The sequence below is a fragment of the Lampris incognitus genome, chromosome 6 (assembly GCF_029633865.1).
Source record: "Lampris incognitus isolate fLamInc1 chromosome 6, fLamInc1.hap2, whole genome shotgun sequence".
Lineage (NCBI taxonomy): Eukaryota > Metazoa > Chordata > Actinopteri > Lampriformes > Lampridae > Lampris > Lampris incognitus.
In genome coordinates this window covers 9,550,917-9,573,670 of record NC_079216.1, presented here as the reverse complement: position 1 = coordinate 9,573,670, position 22,754 = coordinate 9,550,917, and the positions used below count along the sequence as shown (strand labels likewise).

General features: G+C 43.5%; 1 protein-coding gene across 4 annotated transcripts in view; it reads right to left on the bottom strand.

The window, feature by feature from the left end:
• Positions 1-12,627: 12,627 nt before the first annotated feature.
• The window catches only part of LOC130114264 (CUGBP Elav-like family member 2), a 32,364-nt gene continuing 22,237 nt past the window's right edge, over positions 12,628-22,754 (bottom strand). Inside the window, exons 7-14 of one of the 4 annotated variants that reach the window (XM_056282090.1) lie at positions 22,302-22,463; positions 21,890-21,953; positions 20,607-20,741; positions 19,810-19,929; positions 16,898-17,074; positions 16,088-16,231; positions 14,699-14,870; positions 12,628-13,681 (exon numbers count right to left, since the gene is read on the bottom strand). In XM_056282090.1, coding sequence (XP_056138065.1) covers positions 14,743-14,870; positions 16,088-16,231; positions 16,898-17,074; positions 19,810-19,929; positions 20,607-20,741; positions 21,890-21,953; positions 22,302-22,463 — 930 coding nt within the window. In that variant the 3' untranslated portion in view covers positions 12,628-13,681; positions 14,699-14,742. The remainder of the gene's footprint in view (positions 13,682-14,698; positions 14,871-16,087; positions 16,232-16,897; positions 17,075-19,809; positions 19,930-20,606; positions 20,742-21,889; positions 21,954-22,301; positions 22,464-22,754) is intronic. The other 3 variants (XM_056282089.1, XM_056282087.1, XM_056282088.1) reach the window with 3 other exon arrangements.

Here is a 22,754-nt window from a genome sequence, read left to right as displayed (position 1 = left end):
GGTTAGGCAGTTGGAGGGGGAGTTGTGGAATTTGTTTTGCACGCGTTTTCCCCATTTTTGTCCGTCCTTGTGTGAATTTGCATAGTTTCGTCCAGCATGGAAGATATTGATGAGTTTGTCCGTAGTCCCTCGGAGTGGATAGAGCGGTGCATTAATAAGGACCAATTGCTTAAAATAGCAGATTATTATTCTTTGGGTGTTTGTGATGGAAGGCAAAGTAGAGATGCTGTTAGGGCCACAGTGAAGTCCCAGTTGGATTGGAAGGTCCTGTTAAGTAAGGCAGAGAAGAGGCCTGGTCCGCTTCTCCAGCCACCCGTAGGTAGTAGTCTCACGTTTGAACAGCAGAAAGAGTTGCTGTTGTTGCAGCTAGAGTATGATAGTAAAAAACATGAAGCCGAGTTGAAATTGGAGCAAGCAAAGTTAGAGCTGCAACACACTAAGCTGGATTTAATTAAGACAGGCAGAATGACATGTGATTCAATTATGGACTTTCATATATCTCCTGGTGATTCTCCAGACTGGTTTGATGCCAGCAATTTGCATCTTGTCCCACCGTTCAGTGAACATGATCCAGACACCTTTTTCCTCTGTTTGAGTGCATTGCTGATGCTAGGCAGTGGCCTGATGCAGAGCGCACTTTGTTATTGCTGTGCATCATGGCTGGTAAGGTGCAAGAGGCATATGCTGCTCTCAGTTCAGTCGATAGTTGTAGCTATGATAAAGTGAGGTCCGCTGTGTTAAGGCTGTATCAACTGGTGCCCGAGGCTTACCGGCAGCGGTTTAGGTCATGGAGAAAGGGAGATAATCAAATGCATGGTGAGTTCGCTAGGGATCTAGTCACTCATTTTCACCGGCGGTGTGCCGTTTTGGAAGTGGAAACGTTTGAGGGCTTGGCCGATCTTATAGTGTTAGAACAGTTCAAAGACTCCGTCCCTGGCTACATAGCCACCCACATTAATGAGCGTAAAGTTAAGACTGCTGCGGAGGCTGCTGGCCTAGCTGATGAGTATGTTTTAATGCACAAAAACACCTTTGGAGACGTGCACACTTGCAGGCAGTGTATGGCAGACGGTTCGCGTTCCGTGAGGTAGGATGGGTGGAGACGGGAGTTCAGTGCATGCAAAAATGATCTTGGGTCAGGTGGGAAGTTTGATCCCAATGGAGTTTGTAATTACAGTCGGGGGAAGGGACATTGGAAGACTCCGTGTCCTGTTCTTAGAGGTAGGAGTAAGTTATCAGGAGCTAGGGGGCAGGGAAAGGCTGTAGCGTTGGCCACCTCTATCCAAATTGGTAATCCTTTTGCGCAGTTTCTGGAGCAGGTGAAGCCACCAGCATCCTCATGCCGCTCTGCTGGTCTTGATTATTCTCATTTCTCACTATTTATTACAGAGGGTCATGTCTCACTCGTGGGAAGTAATTTGAAAGTCCCAGTTAAAATCCTGCGGGACACTGGAGCTGTAGATTCTTTCATTTTAGAATCAGTACTTCCTTTTTCTGCTAAGTCTGATACCGATGATAGTGTACCAAGGTACGGGGCATGGGCTTAACCCCGCTGTCTGTCCCACTTCATTAGATGATGCTCATGTCTGACCTGGTGGAAGTGGTGGTAGGTGTCTGCCCAGCGCTCCCGGTTGAGGGGGTTCACCTCATTCTAGGTAATGGTCTGTCTGGGGGATGTGTTTGGACCAATGTGCCGCCACTTCCAGTAGTTAGCCCTTCACAGACACTCGTGAGGGAGGTAGATGAAAGTGCACAAAGTTTGCCACAGGTTTTCACAGCCTGTGCTGTGACGTGCACTATGAGCCGCGCTATACCTGATCCACAGCTTGAGCTAAGTGGTAAAAAAGAGGACCGCACAATGTCATTGTTATCCTTGCCAGATCTGTCTGACTTGCCTTTTTCTGTTTCCTTGGAGGACGTGGCTAGTGCACAGCAGGCGGATCCCACCTTGAAGGAGCTCCTTGACGTTACCTTAAATTGCGACCCAATGATTGATGAATGAAAACATACATTTAAATTGTTTACAAAGAGATTTGTCATTAAAAGGGCGCACGCTTATATCCAAGACTGAGGGAATATCCAGGCTTATATATCCTCATCTGTGTTTTTGGATGACAAAACTGCTAAAGCCACTGATAAAATATTGATTACTTTTCTATGGAAAAATCGAGTCCACCACATCAGGAAATCTGTAGTTTTCAACTCTTAAGAGCGACTGGTGGTTTAGATGTTCTGGATATTTCTTCCAAGAATTCTACTCTGAAGATTAACTGGTTAAAGTAGGTCTTGACTAACAGCTCATCCCTGTGGAACATTATCTCTGGAACTGTCTTCAATAAGGTCGGGGGTCTCCCCTCTTTAATGTGATGGGCTGCAAGCCTTGCTGGCATGGGAAGTGATTTACAAGCTCGGCTTGTCTCCACGGTGCCGAGGAAAGTTGGGCTGCTGAACTCTCGAGGTTAACTCATGACAGATGACGAGTCTATTGTGCATTTTAATGTTCCTGTAATTTGCTATAGTGATGGCAGCTACCAGTTTCCTTATTGCAAGGTACTCGATACCCTTCTCTTATTCCTTTAGTCCAGTGTTTCTCAACCCAGTCCTCAAGGACCCCCTGTCCTGCAGATTTTCTTTGCAATCCTGAATAGGTACCTGTTTGTAGTTATTCAGCCAATCAGCAATGAATGTCTGAGTTTGCAGACCTTGCATAATGAAGTGCCATGAGATGACTGGTTGAGTAAGTACAGGCAGGGCTACCTATGCAGGGTTACAATGCAGATCTGCAGGATAGGGGGTCCCTTGAGGACTGGGTTGAGAAACACTGCCAAGTGAAACGCTGTGTGGAAGGAAGGGGCTGCTTGACTGGAGCCATAGAAAACAATAAGGCTGTGTCCATACTCTCTTTCTGGGTACTTCACCACGTCTCCATAGCTCGTAGCTTACTGGTCCCAGTTTGATCAGAATATCCCATGGAAACACGTCGGACGCCTCACAAAACAAACATGATTTACTGGCGCTGGAAGAAAATAAATGAAATAAAACAAGGAAAACCGAGGCCAAGCAGGAATCGAGTCGCTTCACTAGTCGCCGCGGCTCGGTTTGTTGAATCCATCGCATGGTTTGTGTTTGGCGCCAGCAGCGATGCTGCAGCAGAGAGGCGGCGAGTTGCTGCCGGGTCACGTGGTTACGGGGTCATCGGTGAGACGGGACGCATCGCGCAGGCTTTAGGAAGAAATGAAAGTAAAACTTCAGGTGAAGTTGATTTTGTAAAGGCACAAATGTCTTCAGAGTTTGACTGAATTCGAAACGTAAGAGATATGATCCAGTTTGAACTTGGAACGTACTCGTTTAAAAATGAACGTACTGGGATAAGTGAGGATATGGCGCCATCTGCTGGCCAGGTACACGCACTTGTCTTGGAACCGGAACGATACCGCGCATGCGCACTTTGGAAACTATACTGCGCGTGCCCGAAGGTGCGTGTGCGTGTACACGCCGCACGCACGCGTACACCAAGCCAGCAGATGGCGCTACAGCTTTATTTATCCAAGCACGTTCATTTTTAAGCTGGTTTTAAACAAGCACGTTTATTTTTAAACTGGTTTTAAACAAGTACGTTCATTTTTAAGCAAGTACGTCCAACTTTAAACTGGATCATATCGCTCAGTTCAAGCCGAAAGGTGAAAAGCTTCAGACATTTTAAGGTTTTTTTTTTTGCAAGTTCCGATATTTCTGTCTTTACACAATCAACTTCACTTGCATTTTTACTTTAATTTCTTCCTAAAGCCTGTTGGGTTTGTGCCGTCTCACTGTGAGACCGGTCCCGTGCGTGACAGAAGATAACGTTGGACAAAAGCCGGGCGGTGTCAGAAAATCGTTTCCTGGAGGGTCACATTTCAACCAGGCCTTGCGGTGGCCCCTTTTTGCATGCAAGTATCCGGATTTTGAAAAGATAAGACGTCCTTTGAATTATGTCACCCAGTATCAAGCCCAGGTACACAGTCCGGGGGTCCCTGGGGGGTCCTATAGCCTAACATCTTCTCGAGAGTCTGGATAACCCTGTCCCAGAATGATTGTATTTTGATACATGACCAGAAGATATGAGAGTGATTGACCTTCGCCTGTCCACACTGTCTCCAGCCTTGCTGGTGTTTACCCAGTTGTTTATTTTTAATGTGGGGTGTAATAAAAAAGCTAAGTCACCTCTTCCACCCGAATTCCCTCCACCTTTCAGAGCTAGTGGAAGTATGTTGCGCTCTACACGTGGATTGCCAATCACTCTTCGACAGGTTAATGTTCAGTTCTAATTATTACGCTGAGTAGAAACGTCTGCTTCTGCGACTGCTACTACTACTACTTTGGGCTGAGAAGGCCAGAAGGGGTTGCATTGTGTCTTTGTGGATTTAAATAAAGCATATGACAGGGTGCCGAGAGAGCAGGTGTGATGGAAGATGGGAGTTGCAGAGAAGTATGTAGGAGTGGTGCAGGATATGTATGAGGGCAGTGTGACAGTGGTGAGGTGTGTAGTTGGAATGACAGATAGATTCAAGATGGAGGTGAGATTACATCAAGGATCGGCTCTGAGCCCTTTCTAGTTTGCAGTGGAGATGGACAAGGTTGACGAACGAGATCAGGCAGGAGTCTCCATGGACGATGATTTTTGTGGATGACATTGTGATCTGTAGCGAGAGTAGGGTGCAGGTATGTACTGGAGAGAAGAGGAATGAAAGTCAGTAGGAGCAAGACGGAATACCTATGCATGAACGAGAGGGAGGACTGTTGTGGTTTCACCGCCCCGGGCTGCCTCGCCGGCACGTCACAACACCCCCGTCAAACTATTTCCATTATTACACGTAGGTAAGGTTTTGCAAGTTAGACGCCAGCTTTCATTACACACACACACACACACACACACGTAGTATTCTCACAAACAGACCCGCTATCAACACCATACCCCCCCCCACACCTTAGATTCCCCTGTTATTATTTTATGGCAGTTTATTTTATCCTGGATTAAAAATTGCCTTCGGGTTTCTCAGTACTCTGTGTCCGTCTGCCTTTGGGGGTCGCTACACTGGTCTCCGGTCTTCATTCGAGAGTCGTAACAGAGGACAGTAGAATGGTGAGGATGCAGCGGGTAGAGGTGACAAAGGCGTATGAGTTTAAATACTTGGGGTCGACCGTCCAAAGTAACGGGGAGTGCAGAAGCGATGTGACGAAGAGGGTGGAGTGGGTGGAGAAGAGTGTCAGGAGTGATTTGCTACAGAATGGTTAAAGGGAAGGTTTACAAGATGGTTGTGAGACCAGCTATGTTATATGGTTTGGAGACAGTGGCACTGATGAAAAGACAGGAGGTGGAGCTGGAGGTGGAAGAGTTGAAGATGCTAAGATTTTCACTGGGAGTGATGAAGAAGGACAGGATTAGGAACGAGTATATTAGAGGGACAGCTCAGGTTGGACGGTTTGGAGACAAAGCAAGAGAGGCAAGATTGAGATGGTTTGGACATGTGTGGAGGGAGGAGAGATGCTGGGTATATTGGGAGAAGGATGCTGAATATGGAGCTGCCAGGGAAGAGGAAGGCCAAAGAGGAGGTTTATGGATGTGGTGAGGGAGGACATGCAGGTGGCTGGTGTATCGTAGGGGACCTGTTCAGATATTTACAGTCTTCGCTGTAGATATCTGAACAGGTCCCCATTTTCTTAAATTAAATTCTCCCTTGAGATTTTCAAAAGTTTTTCCCCCCCTCTAAGAGTATTATTCCCTTTTCTCTCCACCTTACAAATGTGTTGTCTAGCTCCTCAGGTCTGAACCTGGGGGTCTGAGAAGGCCAGATCAGCAGTTTACTTTCTCCTTCCAATTTGTATTTTCTAACAATCTCATCCATATTCAATGCATCTTCTAAACTGGTGTTCTCTCCCCTTTGGGTCTGTATATTCTTCCCCACCTAGCCAGGCCTGAGGTGTAGATTGGCCCAGATTTACTTCAGTATGTTTCCGTCTAGCGTGATAACTCGGGGAGCACCAATAGACCCTCATCTCTCATCTTCAGCCGCTTTCCCGGGGTGGGGTCGCGGTAGTAGACATGGCACCAATAGACATAGACACTAAATCTCATTTGGGAAGCATGATAGTATTCTCTGAGATTCAGCAGTGTGAGGGCCTCCACTTTCCTTGTCAGTTTGGAGTGTCTTAAATTTAGCCCTTGGCTTTGCTCCTGCCCAGATAAACCAGGATATATATGTTTATCCCATGGGGGACTGGGATTCTGACAAGAAAAGGTATATCACAGCAGTGGCAGGACATCCATTTTCACCACCTCAGCTCTGGAGCTGAAGTCCGATACTAGTGTTCAACCATATCTTGCAGTATCATATTTATTATATTGTAGCTTATTTCATAAGTTTCATTGAATTCCCGAGTGATTCGCACGCCTAGGTATTTTATCGATTTTGTTTCCTACTTCCATTTATATTTCTGTCTGATTGCCTTACTCGGTACGTATTTTGCTCGTTATTTTAACCTCAGAGTCCTTTTAATCAGCCCTGTTACCCTTGAGACGTTTTATTGTACTAAACCCCTCGTTCCTCCTCGTTGCGTACTGCAGTCAGGATGAGGGCGCCCTCTACAGATGAATTAATATACGCCGCACACCCACCTTCATCTACCTATGTAAGTCGAGCCACGTTCCCTCGGCCTTCATTGGCTGGGTATTGGTATATGATGGAAAACGGCACCTGCCCTTTGCCCTTCCCCAGTTAACGTCAGTAATTTGGGGGGAAAGACTACACGTCATCTTCCTTCCCCCTTGGTTGCATTGCACTTAAAATGTGTTGTGGACATCACTGACTCTGTCTAGCTGGGGCCAAAAGGCATCATGGATGAGGATAAAGACAGTCCAACTAAAACCAAATTATGGTGGTGAAAGTTTAGCATGAAAACTCACATTGGAAAAATGCAAAAAGCCCACCGTCCCCACGATCTCGAACAGGATCAGCGCTCTTGTAAAGCGGGATGTGCTAGAGTTGCCACCGTCATCCCTGATTTCAACCAGTGGCGTCATCTTGCTGCTACATGGAAGCAGTGACTCGATGTGGTCCTCAGCTACCTTTCAAGTCTTTACTGACCGTACTTGAGCTTTGATTTCTCTAAGTACTTTTTCCCATTTGTGCGTTGAGCAGCAAAACGAGCACTTCATTATGAGAATTAGTGTAAACTTTTTTTCCATATATGACAACTAAATTGGAGGTACCACCAGTATACTCCTGATTTTTTTTTACTCTACCAGGTAGCTCAACACATTCACCTGTTGTGTCGGTTATTCTAAGGCCTGGAACAGCAGGTGAGTGGAATGAACTACCTGGCAGAATAGAAAACCAGCAGCGTCCTACACGAGGACCTGACTGAGAACCGCTGCATTCTAGTAAGAAACACCTTGAACTATGCTGAATATTCTGTGCAAACGGGGGCAGTGCCTGGTGGCATGGTACCATACGATTACCTCCAGCTGGAGCCTCTCATACTGTAACCCGGTGTTTCTCAACCCAGTCCTCAAGGACCCCCTATCCTGCAGATTTTCTTTGCAATCCTGAATAGGTACCTGTTTGTAGTTATTCAACCAATCAGCAATGAATGTCTGAGTTTGCACACCTTGCATAATGAAGTGCTATGAGATGACCGGTTGAGGAAGTACAGGCTGGGCTACCTATGCAGGGTGACAATGAAAATCTGCAGGATAGGGAGTCTTTGAGGACTGGGTTGAGAAACACTGGGTTACAGTATGAGAGGCTCCAGCTGGAGGTAATCGTATGGTACCATGCCACCAGGCACTGCCCCCATTTGCTCAGAATATTCAGCGGCCATTTTATTAAAAAGTGATTTGTGTTTTGGGATTTCAATATAGAAATCCGCCAAATTCCTGGTTTTGATTTATGGGTCATGTATTCTGCTAATTGCGTCTGAGTGGAAAAGGTTCACGTTTCCTCAATCGCAACCTTGACCATGATATAATACTGTGGCGAATTCGGGGGGGAAGGCAACCACAGGAACTGCCGCGGCCGGGACGCGAACCCGGATTTCCCGCACCGCGGGAGGCATCGCTAACCGCTCCACTAAAGAGCCCAACCCTTTAGCCCAGGGCTAACGTGTCTACTTATACATTACAGAGCGAATTCGGAGGGGGTGGGGGGGGTGGGGGCTCAGGACTCGAACTCGTACCTCCCGCACCGCGAGAGACAAGTAGACACTGTTGGCTGTTGGCTAACGGGGACCCGTTAGTCGAGCGGTTGGCGAACCCGCATCTCCCGCAGCGCGGGAGATGCGGGTTCGCCAACCGCTCGACACACGGGTTCGCGTCCCGGCCGCGGCGCCTCCCGTGGCTGCCCCCGCACACAGATGGGTGGCGAAAGGAAAAACTTGATTACTCAACCATGACGAACTTATATAGTAGTGACATACCTGTTGTTCCATTTATTTTTCCCTTTTAGCAGTTGCACTTGGCCAATTACCCCATTCTCTGAGCTGTCCCGGTCTCTGCTCCACCCCCCCCCCCCTCTGCCGATCCGGGGAGGGTTGCAGACTACCGCATGCTTCCTCCCATACATGTAGAGTCGCCAGCCGCTTCTTTTCACCTGACAGTGAGGAGTTTCACCGAGACGTAGCGCGTGGGAGGATCACGCCATTCCCCCTCCACCCTGAATGGGCTCCCTGATCCACCAGAGGAGGCGCTAGTGCGGCGAACAGGACACATCCGGCTTCCTACCTGCAGACATGGCCAACTGTGTCTGTAGGGACGCCCGACCAAACCGGAGGTAACACGGGGATTCGAACCGGCGATCCCCGTGTTGCTAGGCAACGAACTAGCCTGCTATGCCCCCTGTTCATTTCTTTTTAGTGCTGTGTACCCATTCCTCGTGTGCATAGACCCACTTGGCCAATACAGCTGATTCTGATGCTGTGGGGTGGTTTTCCTGGCATGGTTTGGGTCCACTTGTCCCCCTTAGAGGGAAGGGTCACTGCAAACCAATACAGTTATTCAGAGTGATCACCTTTATCCTATGCCGCATTTCTATCCTGATGGGAGTCGTCTCTTCCAGGATGACAATGCCCCCCCCCCCCCGTCCATAGGACACGAGGCTGGTTCGATGATGTAAATCACATGCTGTGGCCTTCACGGCCACCACATCTCAGCCCAGTTGGACACCTATGGGAGAGCTTGGACCGAAGCGTTAAGACAGCGCTCTCCAACACCACCATCCAAACACCAGAGGAGGGTCTAGCTTTTGGAAGAATGGTGCTCCATCTGAACAGTAGAGCTCAGAGGCTTGTAGAATCCATGACAAGGAGCATCGAAGCTGCTGGTTTTTCCCATTCGTCGCCCATCCGCTTATATCCAGGCAAACTTTCCTCTCTCCCTGTTGATTCCTGTGAGATTCACTCATTCCAAGATGCATCTTGGAATCTGGGGAGAATCACATAAGACTTCCTTTACCTGTGGAGTTTGTTTGGATCTTGCAAACCCAGAACGGTTCACCATGCCACCCCCAAAAGAAGCCCGCTAACACACCCGGGGGGTGCATGTAGTGGTGGAATTAACTACTAACACACCTATGAGAGTCCTGAGGCAGAAAACAGCTTCAAAATAATAAGCAAAGAGAAGCACAATGAAGAGGTTAGGGAGACGTGACACACTGGGGGAGGGGGGGGTTGTAAATGTCTTTACAACACTGGACAGGCACCAGGACCACACAACACACAAAGACACATTCAATATTAGGGGAAATGGTTTAATTTGGAGACAGAGGCAAAGAAACACACCACACATGAACAAACATTGACCGAAAAAAACATCAAGTTGTTCACCTACACACTCGGCTATGGGGAAAAAACAGAAAACTCTACACAGGTAAAAAGCAAAGCCCAAACTAAACAACACATAGTTAACTGCTATCAAACTAAGACAATTATCCACACAAGTTGTCTAAATCTGGATGACCATTGAACCATGTGGACAGCACACTACTAACATGAAACTTACCACGATTTAGAGGACCCCCCCACCACCACACCACACCCTCCAAGATGAGAAATTTTTGAGTAACGAAGTGAGGAACACAGGGATCCGTGTTAAGTTAAATAAAGAATCTTTTAGAGACCCAAAAGCAAAAACTAATGACCCCAAAAAATTGCTTGACGCCACCAAGAGGCCAAACTCAAGACCAAGTCGATGCGAGGCCACATTGAGAGGCCAGACAATTTTTTTTTTCCAATATAGTTTTTTTTTCCTTTAATTTCCAATATAAAAAGCTTCACTGGTACAAAATACATATGAACAACCAGTTGTAGAAATTGGAAAGCTTGGTTTGTTTGTTTTTGTTTTTTTGTTTTAGTTTTTTTTTTTTTTTTGTAATTTTGTTTTTTTCAAATCCCACCCTGTTCAAAAAAGTTGATCAACAGAAAAACTATGTTTTACAGATCACAGCAAGATGCACCCACTTTGGCTTTTTGGCAAGACAACACAAATATCTATCAAATTATCGGTGGAACATGAACAAAGTCCTACTGATTATCAGACAAGAAAATAACACAGAAGATTTTATCGTCGTCTCTTTTTTGTTTTTCTCAACCAAGACCACATCTACAGATGCAAAGCTACCACACTGTCAGAAATAGCACTTCAGAATGAAACAGAAAAATGTGATCAATGAAACTAAGAATGGTATTTCTGATGGAAGCCCCTGAAGAGTCTCAAGGTGTTTTTGTTTTTATTATTATGACCTGTGTGTATTATACATAGTACTTTATTCAGCTATCCACAATTGACCACAAGCTGTATATAGAGACTGACGTGCAGTCGGTTCAACATCGAGTCACAAATCATCATTTTAGGCTGATTGACCTTGTCAACACAGCATGTTGGTGTCTGGTTTTTTTGTTTTTGTCTTTTTTTTTTTTTTTAAGAGCTAATTTTCAGTTTGTACTTGGAAAAAAAAACGGGCTATTCCAATCCTTGGGCTATCAAAATCATTTATTTTTTATATGTATCTGTCACTAAACCGTGACTTCTGTACATTGTGTGTGGTTTGTATCACACGGTTATATCAGTACATCCATGTCTCATTCATAGCGAGGTTTAACCTTTGTGTGTTTTGGGTAGTTTTATTGTGTATCTACATAAATTCTTACCATTTTGTTCAAATTTAGTACATCACAATACACATTTGCTATCAATATCAACACAGAGTGGGAATGGGGGGGGGGGGTTTGAACACAAGTAGGTGACTGAGCTCTCAACACATTGGCATAAATAGAAAAAAAAGAAAAACTTGCAGAAAATCCCTAACCAAGGCCTAAAAGTATGTGTAGGCAGTTTCTAGACGTATATGGCACTTTGATAATCATATTGCATTTGGATAGAAAAAACACACTGCAAAAAGCACATGCTCGTTATTAAAAAGTGGAAATAAGTGTGGTACCTTGATAATCGTGGGATGTAGTCACCGATAGAATATTCTGATCCAAGTGATCATTTCCCATTGTTGTGCTTTTAACTCTGGCAACGCTCTAAAAAAAAAAAAAAAAAAAAACAAGACAAAAAAAAAAACTACAAAACTCTTGGGAACTCAATTCAAATGTATTTGGTACCGTTTTGAAATCTCTAACTGGAGGAAAGGAAAATCCAACCTGAAAAATGTCAGACAGTATCAAATTGTGCATTTTTTTTAATCCCTTGTGTGATACAACACACACACACACACACACACACACACAAAAACCCCTGAGTTGACCTCTGTTTAGCGCCGCCGGGAACCCATCTTTTCTAGGGGGGTGATGTGGTACAGTTGACACTGTCGGGGCTGTCTCATCTCGCAGCTCTCATATGCAAAATAATAATAAAATCACCCCCGTAAAAAGACAAATAGTGTAAACTTCACATCAAGAAATGGAATGCTTTTGTAAACCAACACTATTTTGGTGAGATTAGCTTGTATTATAACGTGTTCTGGGTCGAGTAACGGGGTTAAACAGGAGTAACGTAAAATCTACCAACTAAACTAGCCAAGCAAAGGTGTGCGATTATGATTGTTGCGGATGTGTACGGGAAAACATGCAGAGATCCAAAGGCTGTGTCTCGTGTGCAAGTAAACTCTTCTTCAGGGGCTTCCGCCATTACGATCACAAAAATTTTTTTTAAAAAGAAGGTGTGTGTGGCTATGTCTTGTGCGTGTGAACGATTCTGTGGGAGGAAAATTGGGTGCAATAGCAGGAAACAGAATTGTGTGAACTTGAAAAAAATAAAACAAACCGGACACCGAGTTTGACATGGGCATTTAAAAAAAAAAAATTGTCTGGCATCTATGTTGTTGACAGTCAATCATTATCTACCGATGAGGCAGCCATACACAACGGAAGCGAAACATCCATTAATCAAATTATTAACAAGAATTCACCAAAATCTAACAAGACGTACCATAGAAATTTAACACTAAACTCGTATTCATTTTAAATGATGGAAAAACATGAGCCTATATACTCAAGATGAGACCTTCAAAAAAAAATAAGGTACAATGGGTTGTTGGTTCCCCCCCTCCCCCCCCAGAGGTTAAAAACCAAAATTAAATGCTGAGAGGAATTTTGGATTTAAGTACGCATTTAACTTTACTAGAAATGACACTTAAAAAGGCTGTGTTGATCAAGCAAACTGATTTTAGTCGTCTTTAAAAAATGTGATACACTGAAGACCCCCCCCCCTTTCCCCTTTTGACATAGATGACATTACAACGTAATCTACAAAAAAACCCCAAAATTTTGCGTGGGTTTCTGTTAGTTAAACTTCTATAGATTCAATGGTATAAAATATAGGTAATCTAAGTGTGCATTCAAACCACAGATTGTCTAGTTGTGAATCAGTTCTAAAAAAGTTGACTCATGAAGGTATTCATTTCTCTAGACAGAGCAAATGTACCCTTTTATTGTGCCGTCAATATTTTTGAAAGAGGGAAAAAAAAAAGTCAAGATACACTGGATATTTTCATAAATGGAAAACAAACAAAAAAAAAAGGTATTTTTTTTATTATTTTGTTTTTTTAACAGCCTCGGTGAAAATCTTTGCTCTGCCCGCAAAATGTATAAACCATTAGAGAGCACTGAGGGGTTTTTCAGATCAGTTTCAAAAGTGTTGGAAAGTGGTCGATATTTGTTTTAGAAGCCAACATATTGCTAATGGCACCAAATAGCACAGCTGTGTGCCACAATCCCTGTATTCAACTTTCAAGTTAACTTTACTGAGAGGTAAAAAGTAAGCAACATAAAAAAAGAACAAGCAAAAGTCAAATTTAAAAAAAAAAAATACCACAGGCTTTTTGACATTTGCTAAAAAGTCTCTTAAATGAATTGAACATAGCTAAGTTTTCACATTGATTGATCTCCCACCCACCGGTCACATTTTGTTTTTTTTTTTTTTTTTTTGGGTTTTTTCTTTTTTCTCAGTAAAACAAAGGAATATACATGCAGAAATCAGGTTGCGCTAAGGTCAAGGGTCAGTGGGTGGCCAGGTATTGGTCAGGCGAGCTTAGAGAGACACCACAGACAATGGTAGGATGATGAGGCCAGGAGATTGGCTTGGCTTTCAACACCATGAAGACATGCTAGGCTAATGATGAGCAAACAGGCATGGAGATTTGTTCTAAAAACACAAAAAAAAGGTAGAGAGGGAGAGAGAAAATAGGGGGGAGAGAGACAGAGAGAAAGAGAAGTTAGGGCCACAGCACAAGAATCTTTTTAGCCATGAGTAACAACCAACATAAACAATGCCAATCACCACATAGGGACAAGTGGGGTATAGCGCCCCCCACCCAACCCCGACACAAAACAGTACAAAGATTTAAAGAAGAGACACCACCAGATGTATGGCTGAGACTCAACATGCACAAAAAACAGTACACTTAGCACTCAAGATCCATCTAGAGCCAGTCCCTTTCAGGAGGATGGATGGAATGACTGGAGGAAGTTGTTAAGAGAGAGGTAGCCTAGCTTACATGGCTTTGATAGAGAGAGACAGACACACACAGAAGAGAGGGAGCAAGAGAGAGAGACAGAGAGAGAGAGAGAGACAGAGAGAGAGAGAGAGAGAGAGAGAGAGAGAGAGAGAGAGAGAGAGATAGATAAAGAAGCAAAGACAGAGTTAGAGTGCAAAATATTTTCACATATGAGGGGTGACGGACAGACGAATGAGACGGACTACATTTTAAGACCCAAAGCAAGAGGATCGGCCTTTGCTCCTCGATGTTTGGGCGTCTACTGGGAATTGGCCGCAGCCTTGCCAAATAACTCATCCTTGGCCAACCTGTCTACCTTAAGGCAATGAAATGGTATGGATATTATATATATATATATATATATATAAAATGCACCATTTTCACTGCATTGACAGAAAACACCCCCAATTTAAAAAAATAAACTGACATTGGCTCCAGCAATAGTTATAAATAATATAAATTAAGACATTTCACATGATTTAAAGTTACATGATGAAACTGAAGAAATGGCATACAGAAAAATGCGTTACGAATCTTGCAACAATTTTGTTTTCATTTTGTTAAGGTCAGGATGAGTCTCCCTCCAGTGGTGGGCGTGGCTTAAGCCCCCTCCCCCCTCCCTGTGAGTCTCTGCTGTGGTGGCCTCGGCTGAAGGGTGAACTTACCCTAGCAGGGCTAACATGAGAGCTGGGGGATATGGGGGGTAGTATCAGTAGGGTTTGCTGTCATTCTTTGAGCGTTTCAGCTGAACCTTCAGCCTCTTCATGCCGATCTGGAAGCCGTTCATGGCCTGGATGGCGGCTTGCGCTGACACCGGATTGTCGTAGCTGACAAACCCTGGGAAACAGAGACAGATGTGAGGGGTTATAGGGAATGAGACCGCTCTGTATCTATATCCGGTCACCATTTTTAAATGGCATATAATTTTTATTTTTGCGGAAATCCCCCCCCCTTTTCTCCCCAATTGTATCTGGCCAGTTACCCCACTCTTCCAAGCTGTCCCGGTCGCTGCTCCACCTCCCCCTGCCAATCCGGGGAGGGCTGCAGACTACCACGTGCTTCCTCTGATACATGTGGAGTCGCCAGCCGCTTCTTTTTACCTGAGAGTGAGGCGTTTCGCCAGGGGAACGTAGTGCGTGGGAGGATCACGCTATTCCCCCCAGTTCCCCCCTCCCCCCTGAACAGGCGCCTCGACCAACCAGAGGAGGCGCTAGTGCAGCGACCAGGACACATACCAACATCCGACTTCCCACCCCCAGACACGGCCAATGGTGTTTGTAGAGATGCCCGACCAAGCCGGAGGTAACACGGGGATTCGAACCAGCGATCCCCATGTTGGTAGGCAACGGAATAGACCGCTACGCTACCCGGACGCCCCATTTTATCATTATTTTTAAGACCGGAGTAAACTGGAGGAAATTGGACAGTGTTCAATATTTACACAGTTGGTGGAGGAATAATACAACTGTCAACTGGTGCTCAAGATCATTTTTCATGATTGACAACCCTCGCTTCTCTGTCAGAAAGGTGGCATAATGTGGTTTTCCCTCCCTGCTGTCTGCACTTAGTGTTCGAAGGTAAACGTCAGATATTCTGTGTTTCAATCAAGCTACTATTATGTGAATTTTAAACGTATGAATCAAAATTAAGTAAAATAGGAAAGGACTTGCAAAATAAGCTAAATATCAAATATACGCTGTTCCTTTGAGGTGAAGTTGAGGTGTGTCAAAGTGTAATAGAAACTGCGTAGTTTAGTTGTTTGAACCAGCAAATTTAAACAGCTAAATTTCAATTTTAGCAATTTCTTAATCTCCAAAGTTTGCTTAATATGTGAATGGAAACATGGCTACAATGTAAAATGATCCATAACTACAGAACATCTGCCATTATTTGTTTATCAGGACAGATCGACCCTACTTTACCGAACCCATTAGGGAACTCCATATTAAAACCATGCACCTTTAACCATTTTAGGTTGTGTCACGTCAAGCAGGGCAAAACACCTGCAAACAGCACCTGGCAAGGTCTTGTTTTCTGGATGGAGATTTACATACCAAAGCACTTGCTCAGATTGGTCTGTTTGTCGATGAAGACTTTGGCAGAGACCACATTTCCAAAAGGCATGAACATCTGCAGGATGTCCTGGTCCCCAAACTCCTGGGGTAGATGGTAAATGAACAGGTTGGCCCCCTCTGGCCCTGCACCAAAGATAAACGGGAAAAATATAGGAGCAACAAGTTAAAGACACACAATCAAGAACATCCTGATTATTAAACAGACTGTAGTGTGTTAATTGTGAATCTAATTAAGGGGCAGAGACTGTTTTGTACAGTCAAAAAAAATTTGTAAAAAAATAACAACATCCTGTGTTACAGTATGCCAACATACACAATTTAGACAGAATCAAATGGCTTCAAAAATGGTTGACAAGAGACAAAAAAATGTAAACGGATTAAAAAAAGAATAAATATGACGAGTTTAGGCAATAAGAGGCCAATTTGTTGTTAAGAATAAAAAAGGGCTCAATGGAAATGACAAATGTAAAAAAATCCCCAAAATGAGAAACGTTTACTCTCACTTGAGGACAATAAACGTCTTGTTCGATAAAAATAAATTCGATAAACTGCTAGTGATGCATTTGCTGAATGAAAAATGAAATGCAATCACATGATCAGCCGTTTCTTAATTGGTCCATCTTTCTCCTGAGCATCTTGCATCATACGGACATATGAGACAGGACATATGTACAGGCCTACGTTCAGGGTTTTGATCCCTTAAAAGAGCTTGTCGAAACATCTTAATTTCCGTTATTGTTTTTGCTAAATTTAAATTATTCACTTGAAATATGGCACGTGCCTACTAACCTTCTTTCTGGCTGCCCGCAGCACTCTGCTGCAGCAGAGACTGGCTGTAGAGGGAGGGCAGGGCGGAGGCAGTGTACTGCTGCATCCCTGAGTAGGCCTGGGTCAGGGCGTCCATGGAGCTGGCCCCTGAACCGTTGGCCATGGAGGCCCCTAGGCCTCCGTTCATGGCCCCCATACCTGAGAGACAGGAGGACAATCTCTTGTGCAAATAATCTCTTGTGCACTCACAACACACACACACATACAACCATTTTCTGCAGGTTGTACAAAATCTGTAAAAAGGTAAATCACATACACTACCGTTCAAAAGTTTGGGATCACATTGAAATGTCCATATTTTTGAAGGAAAAGCACTGTACTTTTCAATGAAGATAACTTTAAACTAGTCTTAACTTTAAAGAAATACACTCTATACATTGCTAATGTGGTAAATGACTATTCTAGCTGCAAATGTCTGGTTTTTGGTGCAATATCTACATAGGTGTATAGAGGCCCATTTCAAGCAACTATCACTCCAGTGTTCTAATGGTACAATGCGTTTGCTCATTGGCTCAGAAGGCTAATTGATGATTAGAAAACCCTTGTGCAATCATGTTCACACATCTGAAAACAGTTTAGCTCGTTACAGAAGCTACAAAACTGACCTTCCTTTGAGCAGATTGAGTTTCTGGAGCATCACATTTGTGGGGTCAATTAAACGCTCAAAATGGCCAGAAAAAGAGAACTTTCATCTGAAACTCGACAGTCTATTCTTGTTCTTAGAAATGAAGGCTATTCCATGCGAGAAATTGCTAAGAAATTGAAGATTTCCTACACCGGTGTGTACTACTCCCTTCAGAGGACAGCACAAACAGGCTCTAACCAGAGTAGAAAAAGAAGTGGGAGGCCGCGTTGCACAACTGAGCAAGAAGATAAGTACATTAGAGTCTCTAGTTTGAGAAACAGACGCCTCACAGGTCCCCAACTGGCATCTTCATTAAATAGTACCCGCAAAACACCAGTGTCAACATCTACAGTGAAGAGGCGGCTGCGGGATTCTGGGCTTCAGGGCAGAGTGGCAAAGAAAAAGCCATATCTGAGACTGACCAATAAAAGAAAAAGATTAAGATGGGCAAAAGAACACAGACATTGGACAGAGGAAGACTGGAAAAAAGTGTTGTGGACGGATGAATCCAAGTTTGAGGTGTTTGGATCACAAAGAAGAACGTTTGTGAGACGCAGAACAAATGAAAAGATGCTGGAAGAATGCCTGACGCCATCTGTTAAGCATGGTGGAGGTAATGTGATGGTCTGGGGTTGCTTTGGTGCTGGTAAGGTGGGAGATTTGTACAGGGTAAAAGGGATTCTGAATAAGGAAGGCTATCACTCCATTTTGCAACGCCATGCCATACCCAGTGGACAGCGCTTGATTGGAGCCAATTTCATCCTACAACAGGACAATGACCCTAAACACACCTCCAAATTGTGCAAGAACTATTTAGAGCAGAAGCAGGCAGCTGGTATTCTATCGGTAATGGAGTGGCCAGCGCAGTCACCAGATCTGAACCCCATTGAGCTGTTGTGGGAGCAGCTTGACCGTATGGTACGCAAGAAGTGCCCATCCAACCAACCCAACTTGTGGGAGCTGCTTTTGGAAGCGTGGGGTGCAATTTCTCCAGATTACCTCAACAAATTAACAGCTAGAATGCCAAAGGTCTGCAATGCTGTAATTGCTGCAAATGGAGGATTCTTTGACGAAAGCAAAGTTTGATGTAAAAAAAATCTTATTTCAAATACAAATCATTATTTCTAACCTTGTCAATGTCTTGACTCTATTTTCTATTCATTTCACAACATATGGTGGTGAATAAGTGTGACTTTTCATGGAAAACACAAAATTGTTTGGGTGATCCCAAACTTTTGAACGGTAGTGTAGATATCTAGGTCAGTTTACTAAGACCCTGTTCACACGTTGCATAAAAATGTCTCTTTAGTAAATCTGACAGCTATTAGATTTAGTCAAACCATATAAAAATCCAAGTGTAAACACTCAAAATCTGGCAGCTATAAGATTTACTCAAGACATATTTTTATGCCAAGTGTAAGCAGGGTATATGTCGCCAATGTTATCACTGATACTGACAGTCCTAGGGTTTTGTTTTGGCTCTGTATTTGAAGTACTGAACAGCATTTAAAAAGGTATCCAATTGAGTTTCTGACCCATGGTGGCATGAAAAGTACAGTAAGAAAAGTGGGTTCCCATATCGCTTGCGTTATATGTTCTTCCAGCATGTGCACAAGGACACATATGCATGCCTGGTGTCAAATTACAAATTTTTGCAAGCATAAAACAGAAGACAACAACATGAGACAAGAGGAAGTGAAGCAGCTGCAATGCAAGCCTGACCGTAATATAAAGCAGAGAAAACAGAAGGACAGAGAAAGAAATCAAATCAATCGGTGAATTATTTTCTAAAACTGGTGGCAGTAATGTGTAAAATCCTACAATAAAAAGAATAGATTGCAAGCTTATGTAAACAATGCAGATTGCAAATTAAAAAAATGCCTTTGAATGTTTTCTGAAGCAGGAAATGCATTCAACAGGTTTGTTAGATCTCAAGAACATAAAATGTGTTTTGCTGAGAAACTTCAGATATGAACAGTTGTTTACAAGGAGAAGTCCATTGGATAATTTTCAGTGCGCCGCATCTTAACTTTTACCTGCAAGGCTCTACATAACTTGTAATGGCACAGAAAAATTGATTTCCTCTCTTAGGACAATCATCTATCCATCTATGTACTCACCCATCGCCATGCAAAACTTATCTATACACAGAATAGTGTCCATCACCGAGTTTACTGACACCATTAACAACAATATCCATATGTATTTTTGAAATTGTTAACTAGCCAATACGGGGGAGATTGTTTACCGCTGACACTGCTGGTGAGAGCGTTGAGGCCGACAGAGGTCCCAGTGAGACCCTGCAGAGTTCCCAGGGATGCCAATGTGTTCATAGCAGCACCTGCACTGGAGCCCGCTGCTGTACCAGCTGCTAGGAAGCACAGCACAGAGACACATGCATGGAGGTTACCACAGGGCGGGGACACACTCATATTCACAATGCTCTGTATGTTTGGCATCTTCAGCGTAATGGTTACACGAGCAAGGCAAAGTAGTTGGACGGTGAAAAGACAAATCTGTGTGGTAACGGGGAGAGGTCGTTTATGGCAGCAGCAATATGCTAAACTCAGACAGATGGAGCCAATATAGATTCACCGAGATTTGAGGGGAATAGAGGTGCTCATCAAAACCTTTATGAGGGTGATTAGCTCCCATTAAGTAAATGAGGGATGGCCGAGGGCTGTTAGGCAGAGAGTTGAAGAGGGATTGAGCCAGACTGAAATGTTAGCAGCCAGGGGCCTAATGTGCTCCTGTATATCTTAATAGTATTCAGCTTTTAAGCTCGTTTCTTCTGTGCATACAAATATATACCATTTTTAAAAACATAAGGTAAATGATTGAAAACTTTAAACAGATGCAACAAAGACCTGTTGCAAAGGGCTATAAAATAACCTAATGCCAAAGAGATAAAAAGGTTCGGATGAGAAAAGAAAAAAATAGGATGGAAAAAAAAACAGCTGCAATGGGCAACAGAAACTGAATGGAATTTGAGAAAAACTCAACTACAGGGGTGAAAAATCTGCAAAAAAGTTAACGCTAAATTACCTGGACTAGCCAGAGCTCCTAGAGCTCCACCATTGGCAGATAAGGGATTAGTGGAGGAGGGACTGCTAGAGGTATGAGCGGCAGCCGCGGCAGCAGCTAGCGTGGCCAGATTCTGCAGCTGCAGAGGATTGACACCTGAGGAAAGGATGGAGGAACATCAGAGCTCGGCCGGGGACCTGCGTCTTCAAACTGACTGCGTTAACAAATCCAGGCAAGAGAGTCAATACCACTTTCACACCAGCCTAACAGCATTTTAACCATCCAAGGCTGGCACTTCTCCCAAAAACAAACCCATTACACATAATGAATTAGTTTGGACTTACTTAAAATTCCCGTTACACATCACATCCATTGTAATTTGCCATTACTAATACAAGAGCGGAGTCTGATTTACTAGTTCACTCATTTAACTGTAAATCGGCATGTGACTGAATTCTATCATCAAGTTATGGTTGCGTTTACAAACTCGAGCAGGGGGATTTCATATAAAACACTGTTTGGCTGTAAAAGTACTCTGCTTTCTCTACAATATTCTCCGAAGCCAAGGAAAACCATTGCTATAAACCATGTACTATGATGAGTTTCTTGCAGTGCAGTAATCACTGATCTGACCTGTACCTCAACTTTTCTTCAACAACAAACCTGTCAAAACCATTTCATATGTGAATGATCAAGTCCTGTGATTTGAATTTTGCTTGCTCTGTGCTCTCGCATGGGCTTATCACTGCTACCTTACCCAGTCTACTCTGTAACATTGTCTTTGTGAAGTAAAACTTTTAACATTTCAAGTCGATTACTGATTTTTTTTTTTTACATATGCCTGAGATCACAACAGAACTGAACTGTATCAATGTGGGAAAGGGTTAACTAACGTACATATTTTATATGTATATATATATATATATATATATATATATATATATATATATATATATATATATATATATATATTACGTATATAATTTTATACTTAAAAGAATGAAACTCATAAATCATCTCATAGAAGAATTGTTACGTGTGTTATCTCCATGCAGCTTGTTCTCAGTCATACTGTATTTCTTCACGAGTTTAAATCCTCTCCTGCATCATTAATGTAGAAATGTCATAAAGTCACTTTAAGGTGCCGGAGGTTGCTACCCTAAAATAGCATCATCACTGATGATCTCATTAAAGTATAATGTGATCTGGCGTAAGTAAAAGAATGTCTGTGTGTCGTGTGTGTGTCGCGTGTGTGTGTGTGAGAATAAGTGCAGTGATCTTAAAAACACAGAAGTCAGACTCACTTCCCAGCCTCTGAAGACCACTGAAACTGCTCTGGCTACCAGCAGATGTAGCCTGTTGGAGCAACTGAGGAAGGGGGGATAGAGAGATGGACAGATAGACATAAAGATATAGAGAAGTAAAGCGATAGAATGGTATTGATAGAAAGAGAAATAGATAGACCGATAGAGATAAGTGAAAGAAAGACAAAGAGAGACGATAGAACAACAGAGATGGCGATAGAGAGAGATAGATAAGAGACGAAAGAAAGAAAAATAGATGACGGAGTGACAGAGATGGAGATAGGGATAGATAAAGAGAAATAGATAAAGATAGATGGCACAAGACAGAGCACATAGAGAGGTAAAAGAAAAGTGTTTATAAATAAGTAAATGAATGAATACAAATCATTTGGGTGAGTGACAGGACACTTACGGCCAGGTACTGTGGTGTGAGAGCCCCCAGGCCCGCCAGGTTGCCCCAGGTGGAGGCGCTGTTGAGCTGCTGTATCTGCTGTGCTAGCTGTTGTTGCAGGCGCCTCTGCTCCTTATCCCTCTGTGTGTCGGCAAACTTCACCACCATGGGGGAGGAACAACCCTGAGGCGGGAAGGGGAGCAAGAGACATTAGACCTGCTCAGTAGCATGCACAAACATTCACAAAACATCCATCTGAAGGGTTATTACCTATGCAACAGTGAACAGGGTTATTGCAGTTTTTGTTGTTGTTATTTTATTTAAATAACGGGAGAATTCATCTACACTTTAAACTTTATAATGGGTATTGCTTTTTATAAAAATGTGTTTTGCATTCAAATCCAAGCTAATAAACAATCAAGATACAAACAGGACTGCTGCCGTCATGCAAAGCTAGGCCAGGCCACATTCCGG